Source organism: Arvicanthis niloticus, chromosome 10 (genome assembly GCF_011762505.2).
Source record: "Arvicanthis niloticus isolate mArvNil1 chromosome 10, mArvNil1.pat.X, whole genome shotgun sequence".
Lineage (NCBI taxonomy): Eukaryota > Metazoa > Chordata > Mammalia > Rodentia > Muridae > Arvicanthis > Arvicanthis niloticus.
Window position 1 is genome coordinate 44,494,362 of NC_047667.1, and position 25,536 is coordinate 44,519,897.

At 44.4% G+C, this 25,536-nt stretch overlaps 1 protein-coding gene across 12 annotated transcripts in view; it reads left to right on the top strand.

Annotated features, from left to right (window-relative positions):
* The window catches only part of Sec16b (SEC16 homolog B, endoplasmic reticulum export factor), a 59,910-nt gene that overhangs the window by 25,666 nt on the left and 8,708 nt on the right, over window positions 1–25,536 (top strand). For 5 of the 12 annotated variants that reach the window (XM_076941428.1, XM_076941427.1, XM_076941429.1 and 2 more), the window contains 15 exons: window positions 288–399; window positions 1,026–1,156; window positions 2,052–2,151; window positions 3,233–3,371; window positions 4,015–4,166; window positions 4,510–4,571; window positions 6,193–6,328; window positions 6,782–7,012; window positions 11,070–11,167; window positions 13,593–13,674; window positions 17,960–18,077; window positions 19,671–19,782; window positions 21,411–21,516; window positions 23,409–23,549; window positions 24,661–24,774. In XM_076941428.1, coding sequence (XP_076797543.1) covers window positions 288–399; window positions 1,026–1,156; window positions 2,052–2,151; window positions 3,233–3,371; window positions 4,015–4,166; window positions 4,510–4,571; window positions 6,193–6,328; window positions 6,782–7,012; window positions 11,070–11,167; window positions 13,593–13,674; window positions 17,960–18,077; window positions 19,671–19,782; window positions 21,411–21,516; window positions 23,409–23,549; window positions 24,661–24,774 — 1,834 coding nt within the window. Of the gene's footprint in view, window positions 1–287; window positions 401–1,025; window positions 1,157–2,051; window positions 2,152–3,232; window positions 3,372–4,014; window positions 4,167–4,509; window positions 4,572–6,192; window positions 6,329–6,781; window positions 7,013–11,069; window positions 11,168–13,592; window positions 13,675–17,959; window positions 18,078–19,670; window positions 19,783–21,410; window positions 21,517–23,408; window positions 23,550–24,660; window positions 24,775–25,536 lie in introns of all 12 variants that reach the window. The other 7 variants (XM_076941431.1, XM_076941432.1, XM_076941434.1 and 4 more) reach the window with 6 other exon arrangements.

The following is a 25,536-nucleotide window of genomic DNA, read 5'->3' on the forward strand; positions in this document are numbered from 1 at the left end:
AGACAGCAACAGTGTACTCATATACATAAATAAATAAATCTTTAAAAAAATAAAAGTAAAAAAGAGCTTTATTATAAAAGACACATTTTTTTTTTTTTTTAATAAAGCAAAGGGCCCTCCCTGTTCTTATTTTGGATTTTCTGACCTAATAGGGTACATTTTTGACCTAATCAGGCAAATTCTGGACCAGGCAGTCATTGTGACTTCTGAAGTTGTGTGGTTTATGCAGGCTGTCTTTGGTTTCTCCCTTTAGTAGTGGATGACTGGCTGTCTTTGTGATATCTCAGGTCAGGCTATGAGGACCCCTATCAGAGGTACCACACTCCGACACCGAGGGATGAGTATGGTTACGGAAATTACTACTACCACGGGCATCCACAGCTGCTGCCAGAAGAAAGAGGTATGAAGTAACCTCCAGAAGCCTTTGGGGACTAGATCATGTTGGGAGACCCTGCCCTTTGATAAGACTGAGACTACCCCTATGATACTTGTTCTGTGGATAGCACACACTTCATCCACATTTCCCTCTGATTCCTTCCTGTAGCACAGGTTCTATTTACTTTTTAAGTAACTGAAAAGTCAGTTCTTAAGCCTTTCGGGTCTGCTGAGCTGTAATGTGAACACAGCAATCACTTTATCCTGGGGGCAACAGATGAACAGCAATGGGAGTTCCAGACTCTAGACCCTCACATGGTAGGGTATTGTGCTATGACAGTGTATGACTAGCTACCATAGTAAATCTGTTTCATCATGGAAAACACATGCACACACACACACACACACACACACACACACACACACACACACACACACACTGCTGTTGTGAAACTATTTAAAGCCAAGCAAACTGGTTCAGAGCATTTTTGGGGGCTTTCATTGTTGGCCCTCACCCGCCAACCGACTCCATGTGGCAAATACATTCTTATACTTACTGTATTGCAATACCCCAGCTTCACAGGTCTCCGGTATCCTTCCAAAAGGACTTGCAGAAGCAGCAAGTGACCTGTTTCTGTTTTGCTTTCTCTGAGGGTGCAGTGGCAAGGCAAGGGAGTCCTTATATCTGGCATGAAGATCATGGCGACCAGAGGTACTTCAATGAGCATCATGGGGAAAAACACTGTAGTACATTTGGAGCAAATAGTGATACCCAATTCCAGTAAGTGAAAACACAAGCCAACACAAGACAAGATTTAGTTAGACTCTGTTGGGACAATCTTAGGGCATCTGGTAGTCATCTCTGTCCTACGGAGACACAGTCTATATTGTTCCAGCCACAGTGACATGGGAATAAGTCTTAGGAGGTCCAGGCCTTTTTCTCTTTGAGAACTGAACTGTTCCCATTCAGGTATAGTCTACGTCCTGTAAGATTAGGCCCTCAGTGGGAAAGGATGCATAGTCCTGCTGTCCAGGGGGACTCCCCTTTTCTGAGGAGAAGGTGAGGGGAATAATTGGAGGGAAGAATTTGGGAGGGTGGGACTAGGAGGAGAGGAGGGAGGGGGGAATATGACTGGGTTATAAAGTGAATAAATAAACAAATTAAGGAAAAAAATTACTTGAGGCTCATCTAAAGGTCAAGTTCTATATTGGCCTCAGAAGCAATGTGGTCTCCCAGTGATTGTTATGGCTGGGGCCTTCCTGGGGCTGGAGTGTTTCTCTGTCCCCTCTCCCTGGTAATAAGTATGGAACAATCTTTTAACATAAGACACAGCAGGACTGGATATTACTGAAGCAATTGTCCTGGTGCCCTTAACCTTGGAATTCACCAATGCAAGGGCTCTGACTTAGGCTCTTCCAGGAGGGCAGGCTGTAGCGACTAGTCACTCTCTGTAAGGTCTGCATCTCTTCTAGTAAATGTGTGTGGAACCCAAAGGTTCCATCTTTCTAATACATTGAGGTGGGAGAGAGAGAGAGAGAGAATGCTTTTTGCCGAAGCTCTCAAAATGGACTGACACTTGCCCACACCCAGCATCAGGCCTGCCTCCAGCAGAGAGTATTTCAGCCTTGCTGTCTTGCCCAGGACCTGTCTCAACAGTGCTGTCATTTTGCTGCAGATTTACCAGTAAGAATCCATACAGAGACAGCCCTGCTTCTATGTCTGGACAGGAGCAGCCTGGGGAGTTCTTTCCAGAGAGTGAAGCCCAGAAACAAAAGGTAAGCTAAAGTGGCAGAATACTGGAGACCTGTGGCCATGCGCTAAGCCACCTTGTCAGCAGTGGACAGTGGGGATGGGGGTCTGCAGCTGCACACAGAGCTCCCACCCACACCACCTTCCCCTGCTTCCCACTTCTGTCTTACCAGTCTGAGGCCCTGATCCTGTTTTGTCAAGTGGGTAGGACTTAATTTACTGTGAGGTGCTTGGAAAGTGAACAGGCTGCCACCTCGGTTTTTTTTAGGTGTTAGGGTGCCCCAGGGGACTAGAGGTTTAGGAAATAAAAAAATTGTTAGAATCTTTTAATTTAGGTTTGAAAAGCAGCCTTGAAATCTTTCCTGACTCTTTAATCTCTTTTCTCTAAAATACTTATGCATGCACCATCTAGGTCACAAAATAGAGCTCTTAATAGCATTGATATAAATGTTTTATTATGAGATAATTTTAGATTTATAGAAAAGTTGCAAAAAACATTTTAGAGATATGCTCTTAGTTTTTGGCAGGTTTGAGATAGTTCTTTTCTCCGATTAGATTTGTGTGATTTTTTTTTTTTTTGTAGTCAGTTCTTCTGTATCTATTACTTAATAACATAGGGCATAGGTTATGATGACTGATACTAAAACCCCAGTGTGTGCACAGCACTTTACAGTATACAAAAGCCCTTGAATGTCCTGTGTTATTCATCTTTCCTGCAATGAAAAATTTTTGCATTACATGTCTGTGGGGAATTAATATTATCCAGAGTGTACGTGTGTTTACAAAATAGCTAGTACGTTAATAAGTAATGCATATAGGAAAGATACCTTAAATTTATATAGCAGATGAAAGCATTGGATCAGGAAAGCCCAAGTCACCTGATGGAGGTCATAGCAGAGGGTGGTGGAAGTAGAAGTTGAAATTTGAATTCTAGGTCCCTTTGAGGCCACTGGGCCATGCTCAACGGGACACTTCCTTCTTCCCGCAACTCCACAGTCATGTGCTTTCTGGAAACTTCGAGCTTTGTTTCTTTGAAGGAAGCGGAAGGACAAACAAGCTCTCTGGAAACTCCTTCCTACATAATTTCATCTTTTTCTCCCGCTCCAGCCGTCGCTGACCAGCAAATCCAACCTTCTCCAGCAGCATGAGTCTGGGCTCAGCTCTAGCAGCTATGAACTCAGTCAGTACATGGCAGCTGCCCCCGAGCAGTATGAACTGTCAGCAGCTTGGAGGCCTATTCAGGCTGGTGGGTACCAAGCGGCCATGGGAGCTGGTTAATTCTGATAAGGAAAAGTTGGGTCCTGTGGGAACTCATCCTTCTGTGTTACCAGGAACGGAGCTACATTTGCCTTATAGGCTTATGCAGGTCTCCCAGGCAGAGACTAACTTTGGATCACTTTCCCACCTTGTCTTTAGTAATGGAGCATGCATCATAGGTGCATTATTCCAATAGGTGGCTATTGGAAAGGAACACTGCTCCTAGCCATTGTTAGGTTGGGCCAGGAGGCACTCGGGAGTGCTTTCAGGCAACAAGTGAGAAAATGAGGACCAGGGAGGACTGGGTGAAGTGGGGGTGAGGATGCAGTGTAAATGCCAGTCGGAGGCTTGCCACATGAATGGAGGTACTGGCTGCAGAGGCTGCTTGTCCTCTGGCCATCGCTGAGAATCTGAGACGAGTGCATTATCATTTGGACCATTTGCATTATAATCTGGCTTATTTTTTGAGGGTTAAATCAGACTAGCACATGACTTTTTCTAGCCAAGTATCCCACCCAGCGCCTCATCTTGGCTCAGGTGAAACGGGAACAGCTATCATTTAGTTAGTTAATGTATCAACTAAAAAGCACCAAAAATAAACCTAACGGTGTGCACATGTGTCTGTTGGCCAGATGACACCTTAGCGGCTGCTCCCAAGGCGCCCATGAGGTTCTACGTTCCCCACGTGTCTGTGAGCTTTGGGCCAGGAGGCCAGCTAGTATGTGTGTCCCCCAACTCCCCTGCTGATGGACAAACAGCCCTTGTTGAAGTGCACAGCATGGAGGTAATCATTATCTTGGGCCTTGGGTAATGCAAGTACTCTGCTCGACTCAACTGCTCGTTCAGGCTTTCACTTCCTTTGCGGTAGGCTGAGCATCTCCAGGAGGGGGAATTGAGTCACATGTGCCCTAGATTGTGGGCAAGAGTGGGTGGGCTTTTCTCTGAAGGAAGCAATGCTAGATTCACATTTTCCCTGAGATGCTAGTGACTCGTCTTTCAACAGGATAACTGTCTCCACAAGGCACTGAGCCACATCATAAGATGATATCCCTGGATATGAGACTGGATTGGATTGGTGGGGACTGGTTGGAAGAATCTTGGGGACCTAATTTTATTTTCTACTCCAGGTTATACTTAATGATTTTGAGGATCAAGAGGAGATGAGATGTTTCCCAGGGCCCCTCATCAGGTAAAGTACTGCAGGTGTTGTTAAGGGAGTGTGTGTATGTGTGTGTGTCATATGCACACATGTGTGAAGGTGCACAGATGCAGACACATGTGGAACCCAGAGGAAGACGTCTGTTGTTTTCTTCTTTCTCTCCCTCACCTTCTTCTTTTGTTCTCTTAGTTTTTGAGACAGGTTCTCTTACTGAACCTGAAGGTTGCTATTTTGGGTAGGCTGTCTGGCCACGGAGCTTCCAGGATATGCTTGTATCTGTCCCCAGAACCCCGGCATTACAGACAGACATACCCATGCCTGGCTTTTATATGGGTGTTTGGAATTTGATCTCATGTTCTCTTCCAGAGCAACTACTCTGACCCACTAAGTTATGTCACCAACTCCTAAATAAAGGCTTTCAAAAGCTGAGGAACCTTCCTGCCCAGGTCTTGGTTTCCAAGGAAGAAAATGTCTATTTTATTTGAAACAGATTTCTCTATGCCAGTTGGTAGAAAAAGAGGTGACTTGAGTAATTTTGGCAGCTGCTTTGTATTTGAAGGGCAGAAAGAGAAGCAAGTTTAACGAGTTAAACATCTAAAAACAGTTCCATTTCATAGAGGTTAGTTGGTAGGAAGCTTTAGTGTGCCAAGTACTTGGTAGAGATTAGTGGGGAAATGAAGCACAGTCTGGGAAAACGTTCTTTTTTTTGGAAAAAAAGTTCTTAAACTGGCTTTTCTTGAGCTGAGTTTTCTAGTTCCCTGACATTGTGAATGGCTGCCCTCTGCAGGAATGAACTGGAACTGCGTTAGCATTTTCAGCCACATTTCAGTGGGCTTTAGTTGTGGTGGGTGTCAGAGGACCAGCGTGTCAGCTATCCTACTAAATAGTGGCTTATCATCCATCTTTAAGGTTTTCCCTTGAGAAATGATACAGCACTCACATTGCCTACTCTAAAGGCTGTGAGACTCTATTCATAGGAAGGTCATTACATGTCACTACTACTTTGTACACATAATCTTAGTCTGAAGCTTGTCCCCACATACGTGCTCACACATGTATGTGTGTACAAATGTAGAGACCAGAGGACAAGCTGAAGGATCATTCCTTAGGCACCAAACACTTTCTCCTTCTATGTCTTACAGATTTGCAAAGAACTAAGTTGTATATCAAACAGTATGATGCTGGCCCCACTTGGCATTGATTTGTTGAATGTTCTTGAGCAAAAGAGTGTCCATTTAACAAGCACTTACTTGATGGATGCAGTACAGTTTGCTTATCCCTTTTTGTATGCGGGCAGCTTTTCTTAAAGTCCCGTCTTAAGGTAGGGATGACACTAAGGCACAGAGCAAGCGAGATGTTTGTGTAATCCAGACACGGACCCAGGCTTGTCTGACTTTAAACAGAGCCCTTACGTGCCATTCTGAGAAGTCACTTAAGGCCTCTGGGTTTAATCTCCTCATTTAAAAGATAGAAGGATGCACAAGAGAATCTCTTAAACTCCTTCCTGTTCTGCAGGGAAATGAAATGATCTTGTGATTCCAGACTTCCAGTCCTGGATCGTCACACTCTGCCATGTTAGCTAGTTGATTGTACGGGAAGCCTGGGCGCCTGTACAGGGAGAATCAGTCTGCTCAGGCCTTGCTTCCTACAGGGAGGACATACACAAGGTGGACATCATGACGTTTTGTCAGCGGAAAGCAGCTCAGTGCCTCAAATCTGAGACACCAGGGAGCAGGGACTCAGCCTTACTTTGGCAACTGCTGGTTCTCCTTTGTCGACAGAATGGGGTAAGTCACTACTTTGATATAGGGGGAAGACGGAGGCTGTGCTGAAGTTTTAGTCTTCGTGGGAGTTGGCACATAGCATTACAAAAAGCAGTCTCTATGTAGCACTGTTGCCCCAGGGGAAAGTGCAGCTCCGGTGCCAACACCCGTCTGTCAATGCTAACCTTTTCTGGAGAGTGCCCCCTGCTGGCTGGGGTTTGTTGTTACAGTCCCTGGATTATTGCACCAGCCAGTGGAGTTCTGAGTGGTTTCAATGAGCTTTGTGGCTCCCGACAGGCAGATTACCCATGATAGTGAAGCTGATGTTTGAAAGTCAGTCATTCATAAGAGATCTCCCGTGTATTTGCACGACTGCCTCAGGAGAAAGGCAGAGACCCTGCTGTCTTCCTTCTTCAGCCTGAGCCCAGCCTGGGAACCAGTTGGAGCATCCCCCAGGATTACTCTTTTATCTTGCAGTCCATGGCGGGGTCTGACATTGCTGAGCTGCTGATGCAGGACTGCAAGAAGCTGGAGAAGTACAAGAGGCAGCCCCCTGTAGCCAACCTCATCAACCTGACTGACGAGGACTGGCCGGTGCAGAGCTCTGGGACTCGCAACCTGCTCACTGGGGAGATTCCTCCCAACATGGATACGCCAGCGCAGATCGTGGAGAAATTCACCAAGCTGCTCTACTATGGAAGGAAGAAGGTGAGAAAGCTTTTCCCTCAGGCTTCAGATGAGCGACCACCATCCCTCACGCCATCTCCTGCTCCTCCAATGATATGGCCAGAATACACATCTTTTAGATCATTTTGAAAGATCAGAAAGTTAAAGCAAGGAAAATAAAAATACATAGGTGTATGCCATCCACACCCGCAGTGTCCATGCTGTCCCACTGTTAGAAGACCAACATCTGTTTCCATTTTATATATTCACTCCCAGCATTTCCCCATTAAAAATCAGTTTAAATGTCATAAACGTGCCAGGTGTGGTGGTACACTCACTTGTCTGAAGTAAGACTTAGTAGGAGGTCAGCCTACGCCATAAAAGGATGCCCTGCACCAAAACAGATAACTCTAAAGAATACATATATAATTGTTGATTTCTTTTTACATTTCATACCACACGGGAAATACCCTAATACCATTAAATACGTCCAACTAGTCAATTTTATTATATTTTTATAGCACCAAGAATTTAACACAGTGCCTTGCACATGCCAGACAAAGTGCTCTACCGTCAAGCAGACAGACAAGTGGTCTAGGGCTGGAGAGGTGGTTCAGTAGTTAATCCTCTACTCTCCTTCTAGTGGATCTGAGTTCAGTGCCCAGCGCCCATGTTGGGCAACTGACAAATCACCTGTGACTCCAATTCCATGAGGACCCAACCTCTATCCTAAATGGTCAACTGGGCTCACGTGAACGTACCCCTCCCATGCACACAATTTAAAAATAAAGAAAAAATGGGGCTGGAGAGATGTCTCAGTGGTCCTGAGTTCTCTTTCTGGTATGTCTGAAGAAAGCTACAGTATACTCATATATGTAAAAAATAAATAAATAATTCTAAAAAAATTATAAAAAAATAATGAAAAACATCACTATTGCTGGACACTAAGACAATCTATAACTTTGTTACTCCTTACAAACTGTGCGGTTGCACGTTTTGCCAGGAATTAATAGATTAGACACTGCATTTCTGTTTCTTCACATATGGAGCTTTGTGGAGAAGACTGTTTTTTTTTTGTTTTTTTTGTTTTTGTTTTCGAGACAGGGTTTCTCTGTGTAGCCCTGGCTGTCCTGGAACTCACTCTGTAGACCAGGCTGGCCTCGAACTCAGAAATCCGCCTGCCTCTGCTTCCCAAGTGCTGGGATTAAAGGCGTGCGCCACCACTGCCCGGTGAGAACACTGTTTTTTATACCCGAGCCAGAGCATCACCTGTCATTTTGTCCACTATGAAAGGACATATGTAAGATAAACTTCTAGAGGCAGAAGTGTTGGATCAAAGGGTATGTGGTTTATAATTTTGATAGAGATTGAAAAGTTGCCTCTTTAGATGCATCAATGAGCTTCGTGAACAAAGGGTGAAATCTTTACTTCATGTCCTCACCAACATGCCTGTACACTTGTGGCCTGTGCCGATCTGAGAGGTGAAAAAGTACAATTCAGTGTATACATTTGCACTTCTGTTACTATGAATGAAGTTATCTTTTTACCTGTGATGATTCTTGTCATGGGCTTTCCCACCTTTTCCTGCAGAGCTTTTTATCAGAGCATGCTGAATTGCTTGTACCCTTTATAACCTTAATATTCTAGACTGCTGTTTCTTCTTTTTTAGAGTGTGCCATAATTAACTTTTCCCCATTTTTAAATTAATTTATAATAATGAGGTTGAATTACTTTTGAGACTTTACTTTGACATTTAAAAAGATTTATTTTTATTGTATATGCCTGTGTGAGTGCCATATGTGTGTGTGTGTTATGTACACACACACACACACACACACACACACACACACACACACACACACACGCACCAGGGTGCCTAGGAAGGCCAGAAGAGGGTGTCAACTTACTGACACTGGAGTTACAGGTAGTTGTGTTATACCATCCGAGTGCTGAGAATTGAACTTGGATCTTCTGCAAAAGCAGCAAGTTCTCTTAACTGCTGAGCCATCTCTTCAGCTACTACTTTGATATTTTAATATTTTATCTGAATTTTTGTACATGATGTTTTCTTTTTTTTGCATTTAACACGACGACATAAAAACAGTGGTATCAAATTACAGTCATTTTCTATATAGTGATTATATAGCAGAGAATTGTGATTTTTGCCAGTGATTCATTTATTCTGTTAAAACAATATTTATAGAGGGCTGGAGAGATGGCTCAATGGTTAAGAGCACTAGCTGTTCTTCCAAAAGAACCAGGTTTGATTTCCAGTATCCTGATGGCAGCTTACAATTGTCTGTAACTCTATTTCTAGGTAATTCAACACCCTCAGAAAGAGTGCACATAAAAAAATAAAAACAAATAATAAAATAAAATAAAATAAACTAGCCACAGTACTACTTCTCACCCAGTGGAGCATACAGAGGATAAATAATTCTTGAACTTTTCCTTCAAGAAAGATGAACAGTGTCTATAATAACAACAATAACAAAAGCAGAGATTAAAAAATTATTTTCTACCTGTCAGGCACTAACTCAATATCTTCTATGCATTATCTGACTTATCTCCATGGAAACATGTGCGTTAGCTTCTATTTTTGTTTTACAGATTTACAGGTTGAGTGGTTAGATTTAGGTGTGGGGCTTGAATCTGGGTAGCGTGAGCCTGAACAGGCTTCTGGGAACCTCACCACACTGAGAGATAGATGAGAGTCAGTGAGTGAGTGATGGAGCAGCGGGGGTGATTGCAGGTGATGAATGAGGGGCTGGGTATCAAGATACCTTTAGTCATATTTGACTCAGGTATTGGTTCTTGGGTTTAATAATCCTGCCAACTTTGATATAAGGTCTCAAGTTCTTATTCATAAATTATATTTTTGGGATGGGCAGAGTTCTGAGTCAACAGACCATTCCAGACCAATCTATTGGTCACTTCTTTTAAGAACAAATTAAAAGAAATTATGAAATAGTTAAAGCAAGCTAAAGAATTATTCTAATGCCATCTTTTTACTTGCTTTGAATCCGAGGCTGAATTCCCAAATTGCGAGTATTAAATTTGCCTCCTCTGTTCAATCAGCTTACACAGAGAAGCTGGGGTAATAAAGATACTTGTCACGTGGAGGTAGAATTAACCCATTAGTGACTTTCCGCCAGATACGGTGTGTTTATTTTCTACCAAAGAAGCTAATATCAGTTCTAAACCTCAACTATAAGTTGAATTAAACAGGTAAATATATATGTGTGTTTTGAAGTTTGCAACTTTAGCCTACTTTACTCACTGGTGCTATCAATTTTTCCTGTGAGAGCACCTGATTGTTAATAACCAGTCTCCTCCTTAGGCTCTCAGGCTAGCTCCGGAGTGCTCCGACTGAAGCACACTAGTTAACTGCTTTTGGTCAGAGTACACAATGAGTCGTAGGTTATCCCTCCTCCATATCACCAGACTGAGGATGCGTGACCTTCACCATCTCCAGCTTAGGATTTCCAAGATTCCCCAGGAGTCCTTCCCATTCCAGAAACCCACCCGATGGAGTGAGACACATTAGGAATGAGTGTGATGGATGTTATGAGCCAAACCTATAGGTGGCAGAGCCATTCCCATGCCATGGCACGGGACTCAACCAAGCTCACAGGCAGTGTGGTGGGAAATGTCCAGCTTTGTGACTAGGAAGGAAAACATCGCCTCTGCCACAGCTGTTAAGAAGGGCACTCGTCCTTAGCGGGGCTACAGAAATACATTAAAATTTATTTTATTTGTATCTTGAGACTTCATCTGGGGTGAACCCATTTCCTTACTTTTGGTGTAGGTTCTTACAATTATTCTGTACCTTAGACCGAAGGGATGCAACTGCTTGGTGGCCGTGTTTGAGGAGAAGCTAATGCAATGTCCTAATGGATGAGCTGGAGGAGTGGGCAGCACAGAGAACAGCAGCACGCTGAGTGGAGCCCAGGCTCCCGCTTGACCTTCTTCATTTTCTATGTTTCTCTGAAAGTTTCTACGACTTGGGATACAGAAATGCCTATGTATGGAAACTGGTTGTTTTAATTGGGTAAAATGGGCAAGGTACTATTATTGAATGTCATGCTTTGCTTCTCAGGAGGCCTTGGAATGGGCTATGAAGAACCACTTGTGGGGTCATGCCTTGTTCCTAGCCAGTAAGATGGACCCAAGGACCTACAGCTGGGTCATGAGTGGGTGAGTCTAGCTTACAAAGACCAGAAGAGCGGATAAACTTCCCTTCTAAAGGTGATGTGTGTGTGATTGTTTATGTGTGTGTTATGTGTGATTGGATATGTGTGTGTATGTGTGAGTGTGTGTGTGTGTGTGTGTGTGTGTGTAGGGGAGAAGTGAAAAATGCATTGAGAAGTTCCACACACAGTTGCCCAAGTTCTCTTCATTGAGATAGATGTAACATTTCTAATTTCTTGATTCTCCTTTCTTCCCCCTTCTCTCCTCCTCTCCCCTCCCCTTCCTTCCCTTCTTCTCTCATCTCTTCTTCTTTTTTATTCTCCTTGTCCTCAGCATGCTGAATACTGTAATTATAAACATGTTATAATTACATGTTATTATAATGTAATTATAGTAACACATGTAATTATAGTATAATTACATGTATTATATAACATGTAATTATAAACATGTTATAACTATCTTCATGTTCAGTTCTCGAGGTTCTTCATTTTAAAACACTTATTTATTTATTTATTTATTTATTGTGCATGTCTCTGTGTGTGTGTGTGTGTGTATGTGTGTGTGTGTGTGTGTGTGTGTGTGTGCGTGTGTGCACGTGCATGTGTCATAGAGTGGTATGTGAAGGCCAGAGGACAATTTATGAGAGTCAGTTTTTTTCTTCCATCATGTAGATCCAGGGCAGCTTGGTAGTGAACGGCTTTACCTGCTAAGCAATCTTATTGTCCCTAAATTATTATAACTTAGGCAAAGAAGCATTCTTTCAACCCATCTACACGGAATGAAACAGTTGGGCAACATTTCCCAGGACCAGAGTTTCCAAGAATTGAGACTATTCTACACTGTAGTTGTCCTCTGTGGGACAGTTCCCTTAGTGAAGGATGAATGGGTGGTCACTTAAGTGTAGCCCAGGAAGCCTGAAGGCTAAGTAAGGGATTTTGATTTAGGAAATTGTTCAGGGCTTGGTTCTATCCCAAGGCTGGGGCGAGTGAGAGGCTGGTAGGAATTTGATCTGGTAGAACCGTGAACCACAGTAGAAGAAGTATTGACTGGGAATGCGGATAGAAGATGTATACTTAGTAAGAAATCACCCGGACAGTGAACCAAGAGCCATGGTAGACCAGGAGGATGACCAAGCCAGAAGGAAATAGGGAGAGAAGCAACATATATAACCAGCAGCCTAGAGAAAGTGGGGTGAGAGACAGCAGTGGGGAACCAGTGTGAGGAGGAGGCACTGGGTCGAGATGGACACTGTAGAAGAGGCTCTGTATGAGTCTTCTACACTCTTATGCACCTCACAGCTGACAGGCGGGAGGTGGAGGCCTCCTGTAGGAGCAGGTTTGGATCAGAGTGTGAGAAAGACGCTGTGTGTGCAGTTTTTACTCCTAGGGCTTGCTGATGTTCTGGCGACAACTCTCTCAGCTTAACTTAGGTTGAATTGGCCATAAGTCCTGTTGAGCGGAGTTGGATGAGGAGCCGTACCCTCCACTTTAAGTTAAGTCTGTGTTCCTATTGGCTGCCACACTGTCTGGTGGTGTGTTCTTCATGATGGTCTCAGTGAGACTCTACATTACTTCAGCTCCGTTTTCCCAGGGACAAGCAATGCCGTCTTCTAACCATCGTGGCCCTAGGCTGGAACAGTGGGCATGCTGCTGTCTGGGATACTGACTGTGCTGAATTCCTGTGGCAAGGGTGCTGTTAAGCAGAAGATGGTGATCTGAGGGGCGATTTTCCCTTTGGGTTTTGGAAATGAACTTCCCACATGCCCACATTGTAGCATACATCTCTGCTACAGATTTTTGCCTTGGGCCATTGATTTTTGATGGGGCTCAGTGAATTGTGAAAAATATCTCTTACTGAGTATGCTTAAACCTCAAGCCAGCTGTAGAGCTTATTATAGCCTTGTTAAGCATATCCCACAGTTTGTCATCAGCAGGATCATTTCTGGTCCCTCTTCTACGCCTCCTTGGTTATTGAAAATGGCTATTTAGTGCTTATGAGTCAAAGCTCTACAGACCCAGCTTGAGATAAGCCAGAAAAATGATGCTTAGTAGGATAGGTTTGGTGAGGAGAAACTGAGGGTAGCTGGGTGGGAGGAGCCCATGGAGCAGAGCTTCTAGGCTTACTGCTGGGCTACCCAGACAGCCTGGAGATGTGGGTAGACAGTTCACCGACAGAAGGCATTTAGAAATGACTACTCAAAAATTAAGGCATTAGGGCAAAAATACAGAAAATAGCCTTGAACAATGAGGTTTACTCAGGGTGTGTGATTCAGTCAAGATGCAGCTCATCTTCCCTTAAGGGCCACAGCAGAGCAGAGAGAAGCCTTGTTTCAAAACAGAAGCTCTGTCATGTGGAATATTCAGGCCCCTGTGCTGGTGACAGGTTCCCTCTGGGCTCGATCCCCACTGACTCTCCTTTCTTCTTACAGCTTCACCAGTACGCTGGCGCTCAATGATCCTCTGCAGACCCTCTTCCAGCTCATGTCGGGAAGAATTCCACAAGCAGCCACGGTACTCTTTGTCACAGGCTTCCTTCTATACCCCAGACTCCCAAGGGTTGGGAATGGGGTGTTGGGGACTGCTAGGGATTGTATCGATACCTTTCAAGAGGAAGCATGAATAATAGTTTATTAATTATCTACAATGTGCTTGGCCCATATGTGATTTGATACGTAGTATTTGACTTCATGAATGGAGATAGAAATTATTATCCCTGCTTTGCAGACACAGAAACAGAGGTGCCAAGATGCAAAATGGCTCAGTCACGGAGGGGTAGTGTGGAGTAGGGTCATTGACTGGCTCATGTCTGTCTGTCTCCAAAGACCTGGTCTCTCCCACAGTGCCTGATTGTACAAGAGCTGTTGTTCCTTAGACTTCCCACAGCTGGGCTGCCCTTTTGTTCCCTGGAGGGAAGTGTTCCCCTTGTACATCAATCCTCCAGAGCTGGACATGTTAGGCGTTTTGCTTTTGGAGTTGAATATGGCTGACAAGAAGGTGAAAGCCTGCTCAAGAGAACAGACCTACTAGAACAGACCTTATCTTTTTGCCCAAATGTATTCTTTTATTTTATCCAATAGCTTTCCTAGCACATATCTTAGCATTGACTGTCAGGGTCTGTTTTTGTTTGTTTGTTTTTTGTTCTTTTGCTTGTTTTTCTGGGAGTACAGCATAGCCTGCCTTTTGAATGTACACATTCATATCTTAGAATTCAGGAACATTTTCTTGGAATATATTTCCTAGTATTTCTTTTGGTTTAATTTCCAGGAGTTCCATGTATATGTATCTCATATGTATAAACTATATGTAAACATGTGAATCATAGAAATATCCCTCTATATAATAGATATTTATTTCCTTTTTGAGATCCATGCTGGCATCAAACTCAGTATGTAGCTTAGGATAACCTTGAGCTCCTGTCTTCCTGTTGGCATCTCCCAACAGGTGTTAGGATTCCAAGCATGTGCCACCACACCCAGCTTTTACTTTTTAATTAAATTAAAAATATTCTTATTCTTTCCCATCTCATTTTTTTTCTTTGCCCACTCCTGTCTTTCCTTTGCTTGCCTCCATCTCTGTCCTTCATGGTGTTTTCCCCAAGGCCCCTTGCTCTTGTGTCCTAACATTTTTGTCTTTGTTTCTTTAATGTTTCCCCCATTTCCTTTCCTGAGCTCTGCAGGTCACATTTGTCTCTTCCTGGTTGGTGCCATCTCTTTCCTGGGCTCCTTTGTGCTCAGTTTCTGTTCTTGCTTCATAGAATCATTGCTTTGTTACCCCAGTTCCTGCTCAGTGCGTCTCTGTTCAATCTCTGTCACTTTTGGCAGCTGTATCTTATATTTGAAGCTTGAGTTTTTGCTAGAAACTGGTTTTAAAGGAATTAAAATGAATTTCTCATTTGACCCTCCTCTTACTGTAGATAATTCTAAGAAAAGCAAAGCAAAGAGAAATGATGCCTTCTGTCCCCCATCATTAAACCAATGGGCTATTTTGTAATACAGGGTAAGCTTCACAATTCAGCTGAACGGAAGCTTCAGTGCTGCAATAAAACTGCACCATGTCACGAAGCACCTAACGGAGGAAGTGATATAATCAGCCTGTGGTCCATTGGGCCTCAGTGATGAGGTAGTGTTAGCTAATTTCTCCTGCTCTTAGATGGGAGAGCTAAGGCTCCGCAGGCAATGTGCCAGTTCAGTATTTGATCCTAGAGTATGAGAACTTTCTATCCCCTCACATTGAATACAAGGCCACCCTTCTACATGTGTAGTGTCATGGAAGAAGCACGGCCACTGGACGCACAGATGTGGGTTCATTCCATGTCTAAGTTTGACTTTGCTCATTACTGCTAGGCAGACTTGGCTGCTTCTTAATAACAGTTTTTTTTTTTTTCCCTTTGTAGAGATTTTGATGGCCGGTCAGTAGAATTATGGGTGAGAATATCCAAACCCACAAGCTGCCATGCTTGCATTCCTATCCCATTAAGAAAATTAGTTAATGAATTCTCTCTTTCTCTGTCTCTCTGCTGTCCCTTTCTGTCATTTCTGTCTGCCCCTCTTCTCTCTCCCTCCTTCCCTCCCTCTCCTTTTCCCTCTCTTCCCTCTCCCTTTCTCAATTGGCTTTACACCACACTTGTCTTTCTCCAAACCGGGGAGGAAACAGAGGATGACTTCCACGATAATTTTCTTTTTGTAGAAAAACTTCTCCTTCTGTTAGATTCTTGATGATCCAGCAAGAAGAGGCCTGGCTTATATGTTTAAGTGAGAGTAGCAGTATCCTTGTGGTATGCGATTGTTGGCAGGAGAAATGTTTAGCCAAGGGTGTGGATCATGGACTAAGCCAGTGTCATAAAGTAAAACTGCTATTACTCTGATGGCTTCTTATGACCACCTTATGATATATATGTGCTGTTGAGATAGATAGGGAGCAAGTATCACATGGAGTTGGATAAAACATCCTTTATTCCTTGTGATGATTATAAACACTAAATACTTACAAATAGTTGAGAACTCTAAGTGTTAGCAAGTACTGTCAATTTCATTCTCTCTCTGTGTAACAGGATTGATGTAGACTGTTTGCAAATTAACTTTCCTCTACTGAGGTTGTGTGTGTATCTGTAAGTGTATACACAACAAATGTGTGTTCATGCCTATTGTGAAATTTATAAAGTGCAAACCAAGTGTGAAGAACTGTGCTATGTGCTTCATATAACAGTCTCATTTTATTGTCACGGGGAATCCTCACAGGGAGAAATGACGATCTCTGGTCTAGAGATGAGCAAACAAAGGTTCAGGGAAATTAAAGACTTGCTCAAGTTCACACTGCTAGTATGAGGCAGGACTTGGGTGAAATAACTTAGAACATCCAAAGAAAGAGAAAGACATTAAAAATGGAAATACACTCCATGTTCATGGATTAATAGAATTACTGTCACAAAATGACCAATTTACCAAAAGGTGTTCACATTTTAATTCAATCTACATCAAAATCCCCACCTCATTCTTCTCAAAAATAGAAAGCATTATCTTAAAATTGATACGGGAACAAAAGATACTCCAGATAGCCACAACAATCTGAGCAAAAAGTACAATGCTGAAGGGTTTACCTTTCCAGATAATAAGATATGTTACAGAGCCACAGTAGTACAAAGAATACGGTACTGGCACAAAAACAGATATGTAGGACAATGGACCAAGATCAAAGACCCAAACTTGAGCACAGGTAACTGCAGTCATTAATGCTTGACACAAATGCCAAAAACATAAGCTGGAGCAAAGGAAGCGTCGTCAACAAATGGTGCCAGGAAAACTGAATGTCTGCACATAGAAGAATGAAATTGGACCAGTGTCTATCTCCTTACACAAAAACTAACTCCAAACTGGTCAAAGACTTGTGAAATCTGAACATGAGGAAAGCGCCATGTGTGTGGGTCACCTTGGAGTTCTACATGTCTGATGACTGTCTCCTTCTGCATGGTGGTGTCCACGGCCACTGTTTTGTCACCAGGGAATGGGTTGAGAGGGAAATTGAATGCTGGCTTAATTTTCTCATTCTTTAAGTGGTAATAGGAAGTCATTTCACAGCAGCAACATGAAGGTTGCCATGTGTGGAAGGGCCTTGTAAGACCAGGACACACTAGCCACTTGTAAGATACTGAGCAACCCAAGTCCCTGACCTTTGTGCTGGGTTATCATGGGCAAGGGTGATCAATCTTTCATTTTCCTTTTTTCAATAAAACCTGAGTTGTTTTGGGGGGGGGTGTGGGGAGGGCAGGGTGTGGGGAGGAGGTTGTCTCTAGGTATTTGAAGTGAAGGCACAGGGAAGAAACTGGGAAATTAGTAAGTTAATAATGCCATCTTATTTATCACCTTTATAACTAGTGTGTCTCTGGGTGTGAGTGTGTATGTGTATGTATTTTTTGTGTGTCTTTGTATGTGTGGGTGATTCTGTGTGTATCTGTATGTGAATGTGTGTGTGTGTGTGTGTGTGTGTGTGTGATTTTCCCTCTTTTTTATTTTGAGATAGGGTCTCACACTTTTCCAGGCAGATCTCAAACTCATGATATTCTCTTAGCCTCCTGATGCTGGGTTTACAGGTGTAGGCCGCCAGCTTGTTCTGTACCACACACCTGCTGCTTCAGGAAGAGTGAACTCTGACTCATGAGTAGCAGCATCACACACAGTAAATAAGAGGATCAATAGAGTAACAGACTTCCCTGAACTCCGTACCAACATATAAACAGCAGCCTTCTTAACTACACCTGGGGCTGTGCTAAATGATTCTGTAATTTGTTATTATTTTTCAGTGTTGTGGAGACAAACAGTGGGGAGACTGGCGGCCCCACTTGGCTGTGATCCTGTCAAATCAGGCTGGAGACACAGAGTTGTATCAGCGAGCGATTGTCAGCATGGGGGATACCCTGGGTAAGCAGAAATTGGCTTACATCTTCCCTAGGGCAACTTTCCATGCCTGACATTAGTGTTTCCTAGTGTTTCTCAACCTTCTTAATGCTGGGACCCTTTGCTACAGTTCCTCATGCTGTGGTAACCCTCCTACCCCAACCATAAAATTATTTAGTTGTTACTTCATAACTGTAATTTTGACACTGTTAGCCTCCTGGTTAACAAACTCCAGGGAAAGTCATCTTGATCTTGCAACTTTGTTTCCCAGAGTTCCCTTTGCTATCTTTGTTTGTTTGTTTTTCCATATCTATTTCCCAGAATTCCCACTGGGAGCTTTGTGTTTCCACTGCTATGTAGCTTCCTCTTCAATGTCTACGTACAGGAGAGGCTCCTTTACCTAGAGCTAACACAGGGGCATGCCACTTCCTGTTGCCTTGGGGCTTTTAGTGGCTGTATACCATCAGATGGGAAATGCTATTTTTGCCTAAACCACCTCGGTGGCTCTCTGTCTTTATTTCTATTATCTGTCTGTGAATAGGGCCTCACAAGAACGCAATGTCTGTAGGATATCCAGATCTCTACTTTACAAGCTTTGTCTGGGCATAACCTTTAGAAATCATGGCGTTCTTTGTGGAACGCTGTGAACACCTGCTCTTCTGAATTTGAAGCAGCCATATGTAAGGTTGTGACAAGGGATGGCAGCATCCAGCTGTCTGCTTGAAAGGGAACCCATGTTTACTGGGTATCAGACTCTGCTTGGTACTTCACCTTCTGTATTAGCTACTTTCTCACTGCTGTGACAAAATGGTGGACAAAACCAACTTAAGCAAGGAGGGTTTCTTTGGTTCACAGTTATAGGAAACACAGTCTATCATGGCAGGAGGGTGAGATGTGACTAGAAGCCTGGTATTCACTGTCAGGAAGCAGAGATTCATGATGAGGCTCAGCTTGCTTCCTTCTTCCCTCTCTTTCTATTCACTCCTAGATCCTAGCCCAGAGGATAGTGCCTTCCACACTCCAAATGAGTCTTCCCTGTTCAGTTAAACCTTTCTAGAAGCACCCTGAAGGCTGCATCCAGAGGTATTTCCTAAGTTAGTTTATTCAAGTTGACAGTGAAGATTAACTGTCACACCCGCTTAATTTAAGTTTAAGGTAGTGGAAAATGTCCAGAGAACATTTAAAAATCAGGAACAATTTGTAATTGATGTGATTTTTATGAGCACAGGAAAAGCCTTCAATTATCTGACTTCAGCAGAGGAAGCAGCCACACCTCATGAGGAAGTTTAAAATCTGTTTCTGACGTCTCACTTAAGTATAGGCAACGTGTCTGGCTTCTCAACCTCAGGAAGGACCATGACTTTTAGAAAATTACCAATGAAAAACCCATCAGGGGAATGTGAAACAGCACACAGCACCCTGGTTGTGGCAGAATTGAAATGCAGGATCTGAGGTCAGAAAAGCTGATGCAGGAGGGAAGGAGACAACTCCCCTGGTTTATTCTCATGATGTTTCTGCTGTCTGACACTGGGGTCCACTATTTACCTCTCTATTCTAATCAGACGGTGGGTCCCATGGGGTGTGTCTCATGACTGGGCTCTTGTTCTCCTCCTGCAGCTGGAAAAGGGTTTGTGGAGGCATCTCACTTCTGCTATCTCATGGCTCATGTGCCCTTTGGCCACTATACGGTGAAGACAGACCATCTGGCCTTGGTGGGCAGTAGCCACAGGTATGTGACTTTTGCAAAGATTATTTTTGTGGGTTGTTTTAGCCCTTGCTGGGTTTCATGGCTTCACAATTCATTTTTCGTGGGTAAATTCCAGCTACTGCTGGCTCCTTCTCTCTATCTTCTGCATTGGTCTAGGCAAAATGACCAGAGGGTGCCACATCACATCACCAGAGGGCGTTGGTGCTGTTGGTGCCTTTGATGTGTATTGAACTCTTCTGGCCACTGGGTGGCAGCCTAGCTCCACAACCAGAGATAACATAGAAAAATGAAAAGAGGAAGTTTACAAGTAGTATATTTTGGGCAGTCCTGGGCCTATTCTAGGAGCCTACTTTTTGGGGCCTCCATACTCCTTCAATACATTAATTTGGGGCACAGGCTCCTTGGAACCTTCCCCATTTATTACTTGTTTTGTTTTTTGTTTTTTTCCTGAAGAACATCAGAGCCCTGGAGAAGGAGTGATCTGAAGCACTTAAGCTTGCCCTGGGTGGTCCTCACTGTTCTGGATCTTTCTATTCTTTTCTCCTTAATAGTTATGATTTCTGAGCAGTCATGACATTCTGCTCCTAGAATTCCAGCAGTCAAGAGGCATAGACTGGAGGATTGTAGCAAGGTCAATGCCAGCCCTGCCTCAGGGCTCTGAGGCACAATGAGTCCTAGGCTAACCAGCCAAGGGCTACTGACCTGTCCCAACAGAGAGAAAGAAGACATTTCTGAGATGCAGAGCCATCCGTGCCTTTGCATTGTTTGCTTTGTACAGATTTACCTTATGAAAAGGTAAATGCAGGGGAAGCAAGGTGTAGAGGGATTGAAAACCTTGTCTAAAGTAGCATCTCAGGTGTGCCATCAGGATGGACTTGGAGTCTAGGCAGTAAGGTTGCAGGGGTCAAAGTTGTAGCTGATATCTCCAGCCCTCTGGCACTGTAGCAATATGTGTACCTCATGGACTCTTCTCTTGAGAGCCTGGCTCAGACAGCACAGTCATCTTCCTAAGGAAGCCTGTCTGGACCAAATATGACCTTAAATATTAGGTTAATATGCCTCCTTTCACATGTTTATGAATCCTGGGGAAGTTTCTGGAGACATGTCCAGACAGCTTCTGGAAATATGCTGGCGACTGGGATATAGGGCACCTGGCAAGCTGTGGAGGGGCGACTGAGAGGGTGTGTGTGTGCGCGCGCACGCATGTGTAAAGCTCACATACACCTAGTTTTCATTCCTCGTTGGCCGAATGAACTTCCTGTGCAAGCTCTGTCGTTTCTTTCTGGTTCAGTTGTCCTCCCCATCCTCTGCCAGCCCATCTGCGGTGCTCCTGGACTCCACAGCTTCCTCTTTTGTGCTTGGCAAGCTCAGGCTGCTCTGCCTTTCCTGGGGCATGCCAGGCAGGAGGGCTCAGGATGCTGAAGTGGGAGAATTGCAGTGTCCCCTATTACGTTACGGAAGGTGTAGAACCTTCTTACAAGCAGGCTCTTCTAGAACCGCTGGCACTTTGATTTATTGCCCAAACCCAAGAAGATGAAGGGCAAAGAGGAAGTGCGTCCATCTTGAGCCCACAGTCTTTTTCCTCTTGTAGAGATGCCTGAGGGCGGCACCCCTGCCTCACCTCTGTTCTTGTTATTCCCTGCATTTAGTCAAGAGTTTTGGAAATTTGCAACAATTGAGGCTATCCAGCGGACGGAAATCTTCGAGTACTGTCAGATGCTGGGCCGCCCCAAATCCTTCATCCCTTCTTTCCAGGTAACTGAACGCGGAGTGGGGACCATCAGCGATGCTGTGTCTAGGCTGGGGGTAGCCAGGTTCTTAGCCTTGCTGTTTGGCACCTGGTACCAGCAGCCAAGTCATCTCCTGCATTTGTCCTCTTTAGCGGGAGTGTGGGAAGGCTCAGGGTTTTTTTTTTTAATGTTCCCGGAAGGTCAGAATTTTACAGTATGAAAGCAAACGGTTCAGAAGTCTTTGCTGGAGGCACACACGCGGAAATCTTGCTGCCGTTCTGTCTCTCCCTCCCTTCCTTGCATCTGGTGCCCTGGGCTCTTCTTTCCCAGCACTTCCGCTCAGCTCCTCCTCAGCTCTCACAGTTATCCAGTCCCTCTGACTGCCCACCTACTGACCACTCCCCTTTTCTCAGGAGCTTCCCTCCTGCTCTGTCCTTGGTCCATTCTCTCTTTCCTCTCAGAGTTTCAACTGTGTAGGTGGCAATAACACTACCAGGCTCTTTTCTCTCCCCTCAGCCCCTTTGTTTGGCATTTCATTGCTACTTTATGTCCATAGTGTCTGATACTGGCATCGCATCCTCCTCCAGTCTAATGCCCCATGTGTTTTGAGACCTGGCACCTTGTGGCCTTTTCTCGTGTCTCTTGCTGGTGTAGAGTGTGAACTTCGGTGGAGCCTTGCAGCAAACTGGCATAAAATTGAGGTAGTTTGTTTGTTTCTGTGCTGGCAACTGTATTCTAGCCACAGCACTGGCTCCAACCCCTCCCCCCCTTCACTCGACACTGCTCTGTATTTTCTTTCCTTTTTTTTTTTTTACAGGCAGGTACCTTTCTTCTCCATCTTGAGTATCTTCTTTAGGCCTGAGACCTTTTCTAAATGGATGTCCTTTGATGCCCGAAAGCACACAGCAACAATAGCAACACACTCTCAACACAGAACACACGTAACCTTGGGAATGATTCCCTGTATTGTAAATACATGACCCATTTAGCCGCTCCTCTCTGAGAGTTTTGCCTTGCCTAGCTAGCTGCTCTTCCAGGTGGCTCCAGCGTAGGCACTTCGGTTACTTTTCCCTTCATTATTCATCCCACCCACACGTTTTGTTGACGCTGTTCTGGGCTGTAGCATAGCTATTCTTACCGACTGTTTTACACGCTCAGCACTGTGCGCCCGTGCTTCTTGAATATCACTTTTAATCCTGTGGGGTTTCCCCTTTTGCAGAGGATGTAACCGAGGCTTGAAGGACTGGTTATATGTTACCAGCTCACTTGCGCATACCGTTTGTTCTAAGTACTTTGCGTGAATCCCCTAATTTTATCTTCAGAGCTTCTAGTGGAATAGGTGGTATTGTCCATGCTATAACAGGGAAGCTGAGGCACAGAGAGACAAAGGGGCTAGCCCAAATGTCCCACACCTGGCATTAGCTTGGATTGGATTGGTTTTGTTTGACACCAGAGCCGTCATGCTTGATCTCATCCTATAGCTCCTGATATGAAAACTCCTCCTCACACCTGCACTTGTCTGCACTGTCTTCTGGGCTCCACAGCTTTTGTGAAGGGTGTGGTTTTGTGAGCCTTCTGAACCAGTGAGCCGTGTGCCCAGGGCTCACATGTTCAGGCTCCCTGTGATGTGGGCTGCTGGATAAAAGGGCTGCCTGCTGCCTTTCCAATGGAGACCCAAGACTGGGAAGACGAGTTGATGTGATCTCTGAATCCTTCTCTCCATAACTGTATGCAAGCTGGGTTTGGAGTTGTGCCCATACGCAGATAAATTGCCCCAAATGGCACAGGGCCCTTGCTATCTGGATGCCAGAGTGAGCGGAGGCTGGCAGTCAGCTGACTTCCAAGAAGTCTTATCTACATTTCTCTCCCTCTGTCCTGCCTGGATGGACTCATCACTGGCCTCGTTCCTCTTCACAGGTGTATAAGCTCCTTTATGCTTCCCGTCTGGCAGATTACGGCCTGGCATCCCAGGCCTTGCATTACTGTGAAGCTATTGGTGCTGCTGTCTTGAGCCAGGGAGGGAGCAGTCACCCTGTGCTATTAGCAGAGCTCATCAAGGTGGGCGTCTCAAAGGGGTCTCTGTCGGTGTTTTATCTTCAGTGTTCAGAGAAGCCATTGTAGAGAGGCTTAAACTGCACATTTCATCTTCTTTGAACACACTGCAAAATTGGAGCCCACAGCTGTCTTTGACCATGTATGCATGCCCCGACGTGATAAGCAGAGGTCCTGTTTGCACAAAGAACAACTGGCTGGGCAGGGGGCATTGGGGTTGGGGGACTGGAAAGCAGGCTTGTTCTGCTTGAGAAGTTCTGAGCATCTGCTTTTCTGGTACAGTTAAACTGCAAGCTACGGTGAGCTGTTCTAATTACAAAAGCGAGCCTTTGAAAATAGATTTTAGTGATTAAAACAGGAAATGATCCTTATTAAAATACTTTTAAATGCATGGAATATTTTATCACGTGTGGGACACATTTAAAAAAGAAAACAAAAACCATACCAACCCTTAGTTTCTTGGGAAGAAACAACGATCAGGCAAATAGTTGTTCCAATTAATTGAAGAAAAAAAAACCCATTAGCTAGAGAGTAAAAGGCAGTGTGCTCTTCAATTTCTGTATCACTTTACATGAGGCCCAAGTGCTGGATTCTATAACCAATAAAATCTGTGCTGCTGAGCCCCCACACACTCTGCTAGTGGGTTGATGGCCCAGGATGGGTGATTAGAGTTTCCAGGTACAGAACATAATAACACCTCGAAGCAGAGAGCAGCATCAGGTTGTGAGCAATGTAGAGCTGAGCCCCATCCAGACCAGAAGCAGAATTAGCATCAACAAGGTCCCTGAGTTTTCCTGAATTTCTATTCTAGAAGCTTCCTGCAGAGAAGGCAGCTTTGCAGCGACACAAAGCTGAAGAGCTAATTTTTTTCCTCTCATATTTTGGGAGAAATAATGTCAAAATGGGTTGCTTATTTATTTATGCTGTAATTTTGGGAGGAGATCTGCTGAATTTGTTATTTCTCAATTATTCTTTGCTATGTGAGGTTTGAGTGAATTATGGCTCCTCCTCCCTCCTTCTTATTGTCTCTCCCCCCTGTTGTCTTTCCACGTGCCCCATTTCTCTCTCTTGTCCTCTCTCACTTTCTGCCCCTGACCTGCCTGGAAACTCGGTTCAGCTCGCAGAGAAACTGAAGCTGTCAGATCCTCTGGTTTTAGAAAGACGCCGTGGGGACAGGGACCTGGAACCAAATTGGCTTGTGCAATTGCGGAGGAAGCACAAGGAACTGGAGGTAAGGAGGGTGATACCAGGGTCACTGGGTACCCTGTGTTCCCCTTTTCATTCCCAGACATAAGCTAGACATAGAGGTGCTAATTCCCCACCATGGGTGTCTCCTATCGCCTTTGAGGCATGGTCTGTGCCCCTGAATGTTGTGTGCAGACATTTTCCTTTGCCTAGTGCCACAGGGGGGCGCTCTTCCCAATCACTCTCATCCCCCACCCCCTCCCCCTTTTCTGAGGTTCCAGAGAATGTTTCATGAGCATCAAAGCTCCCCCATCTCTGTTAGGAACAATGGATCACAGTGGACCCGTGTCACTTTCATGTAATGTAGGGCAATTGCTTAAAGGACTTCCGGGCCTTTCCTTTTTGTTCTGACAATTGCAAAAGCTGCTGGTCATAATCAGAAGAGTAATTGGAGCAAGGCCTCCTCCATTTTCTTTCTTCTACTCTGCTGTGAAGGCCAGACAAAGTGGCTGTTTAAATGAACACTGCCTTTTCTCCCTCCCTGGACAGCAAACTCCGAGGCCCACAGTTTAGTTCCTTCCCTTGGCCTTCACTTTGGGGAGAATGGGGATGACCCTCACTTTTGGGGGGATGGTGACCCTGGCTGTTGCCTTCCTGGCTCTGAAGAGAGCTGAGAGACCCAGGAAACAGTTTCTCCTCTGCATGACTCTGGGCACTGGGCAATTAGGGGAGGTCCCTTTGGTCATCCCCCCGGGATATTTCTTATTGACTTAATTTTTTCACTACCTTGTCTTCTGCCCTTACTTTC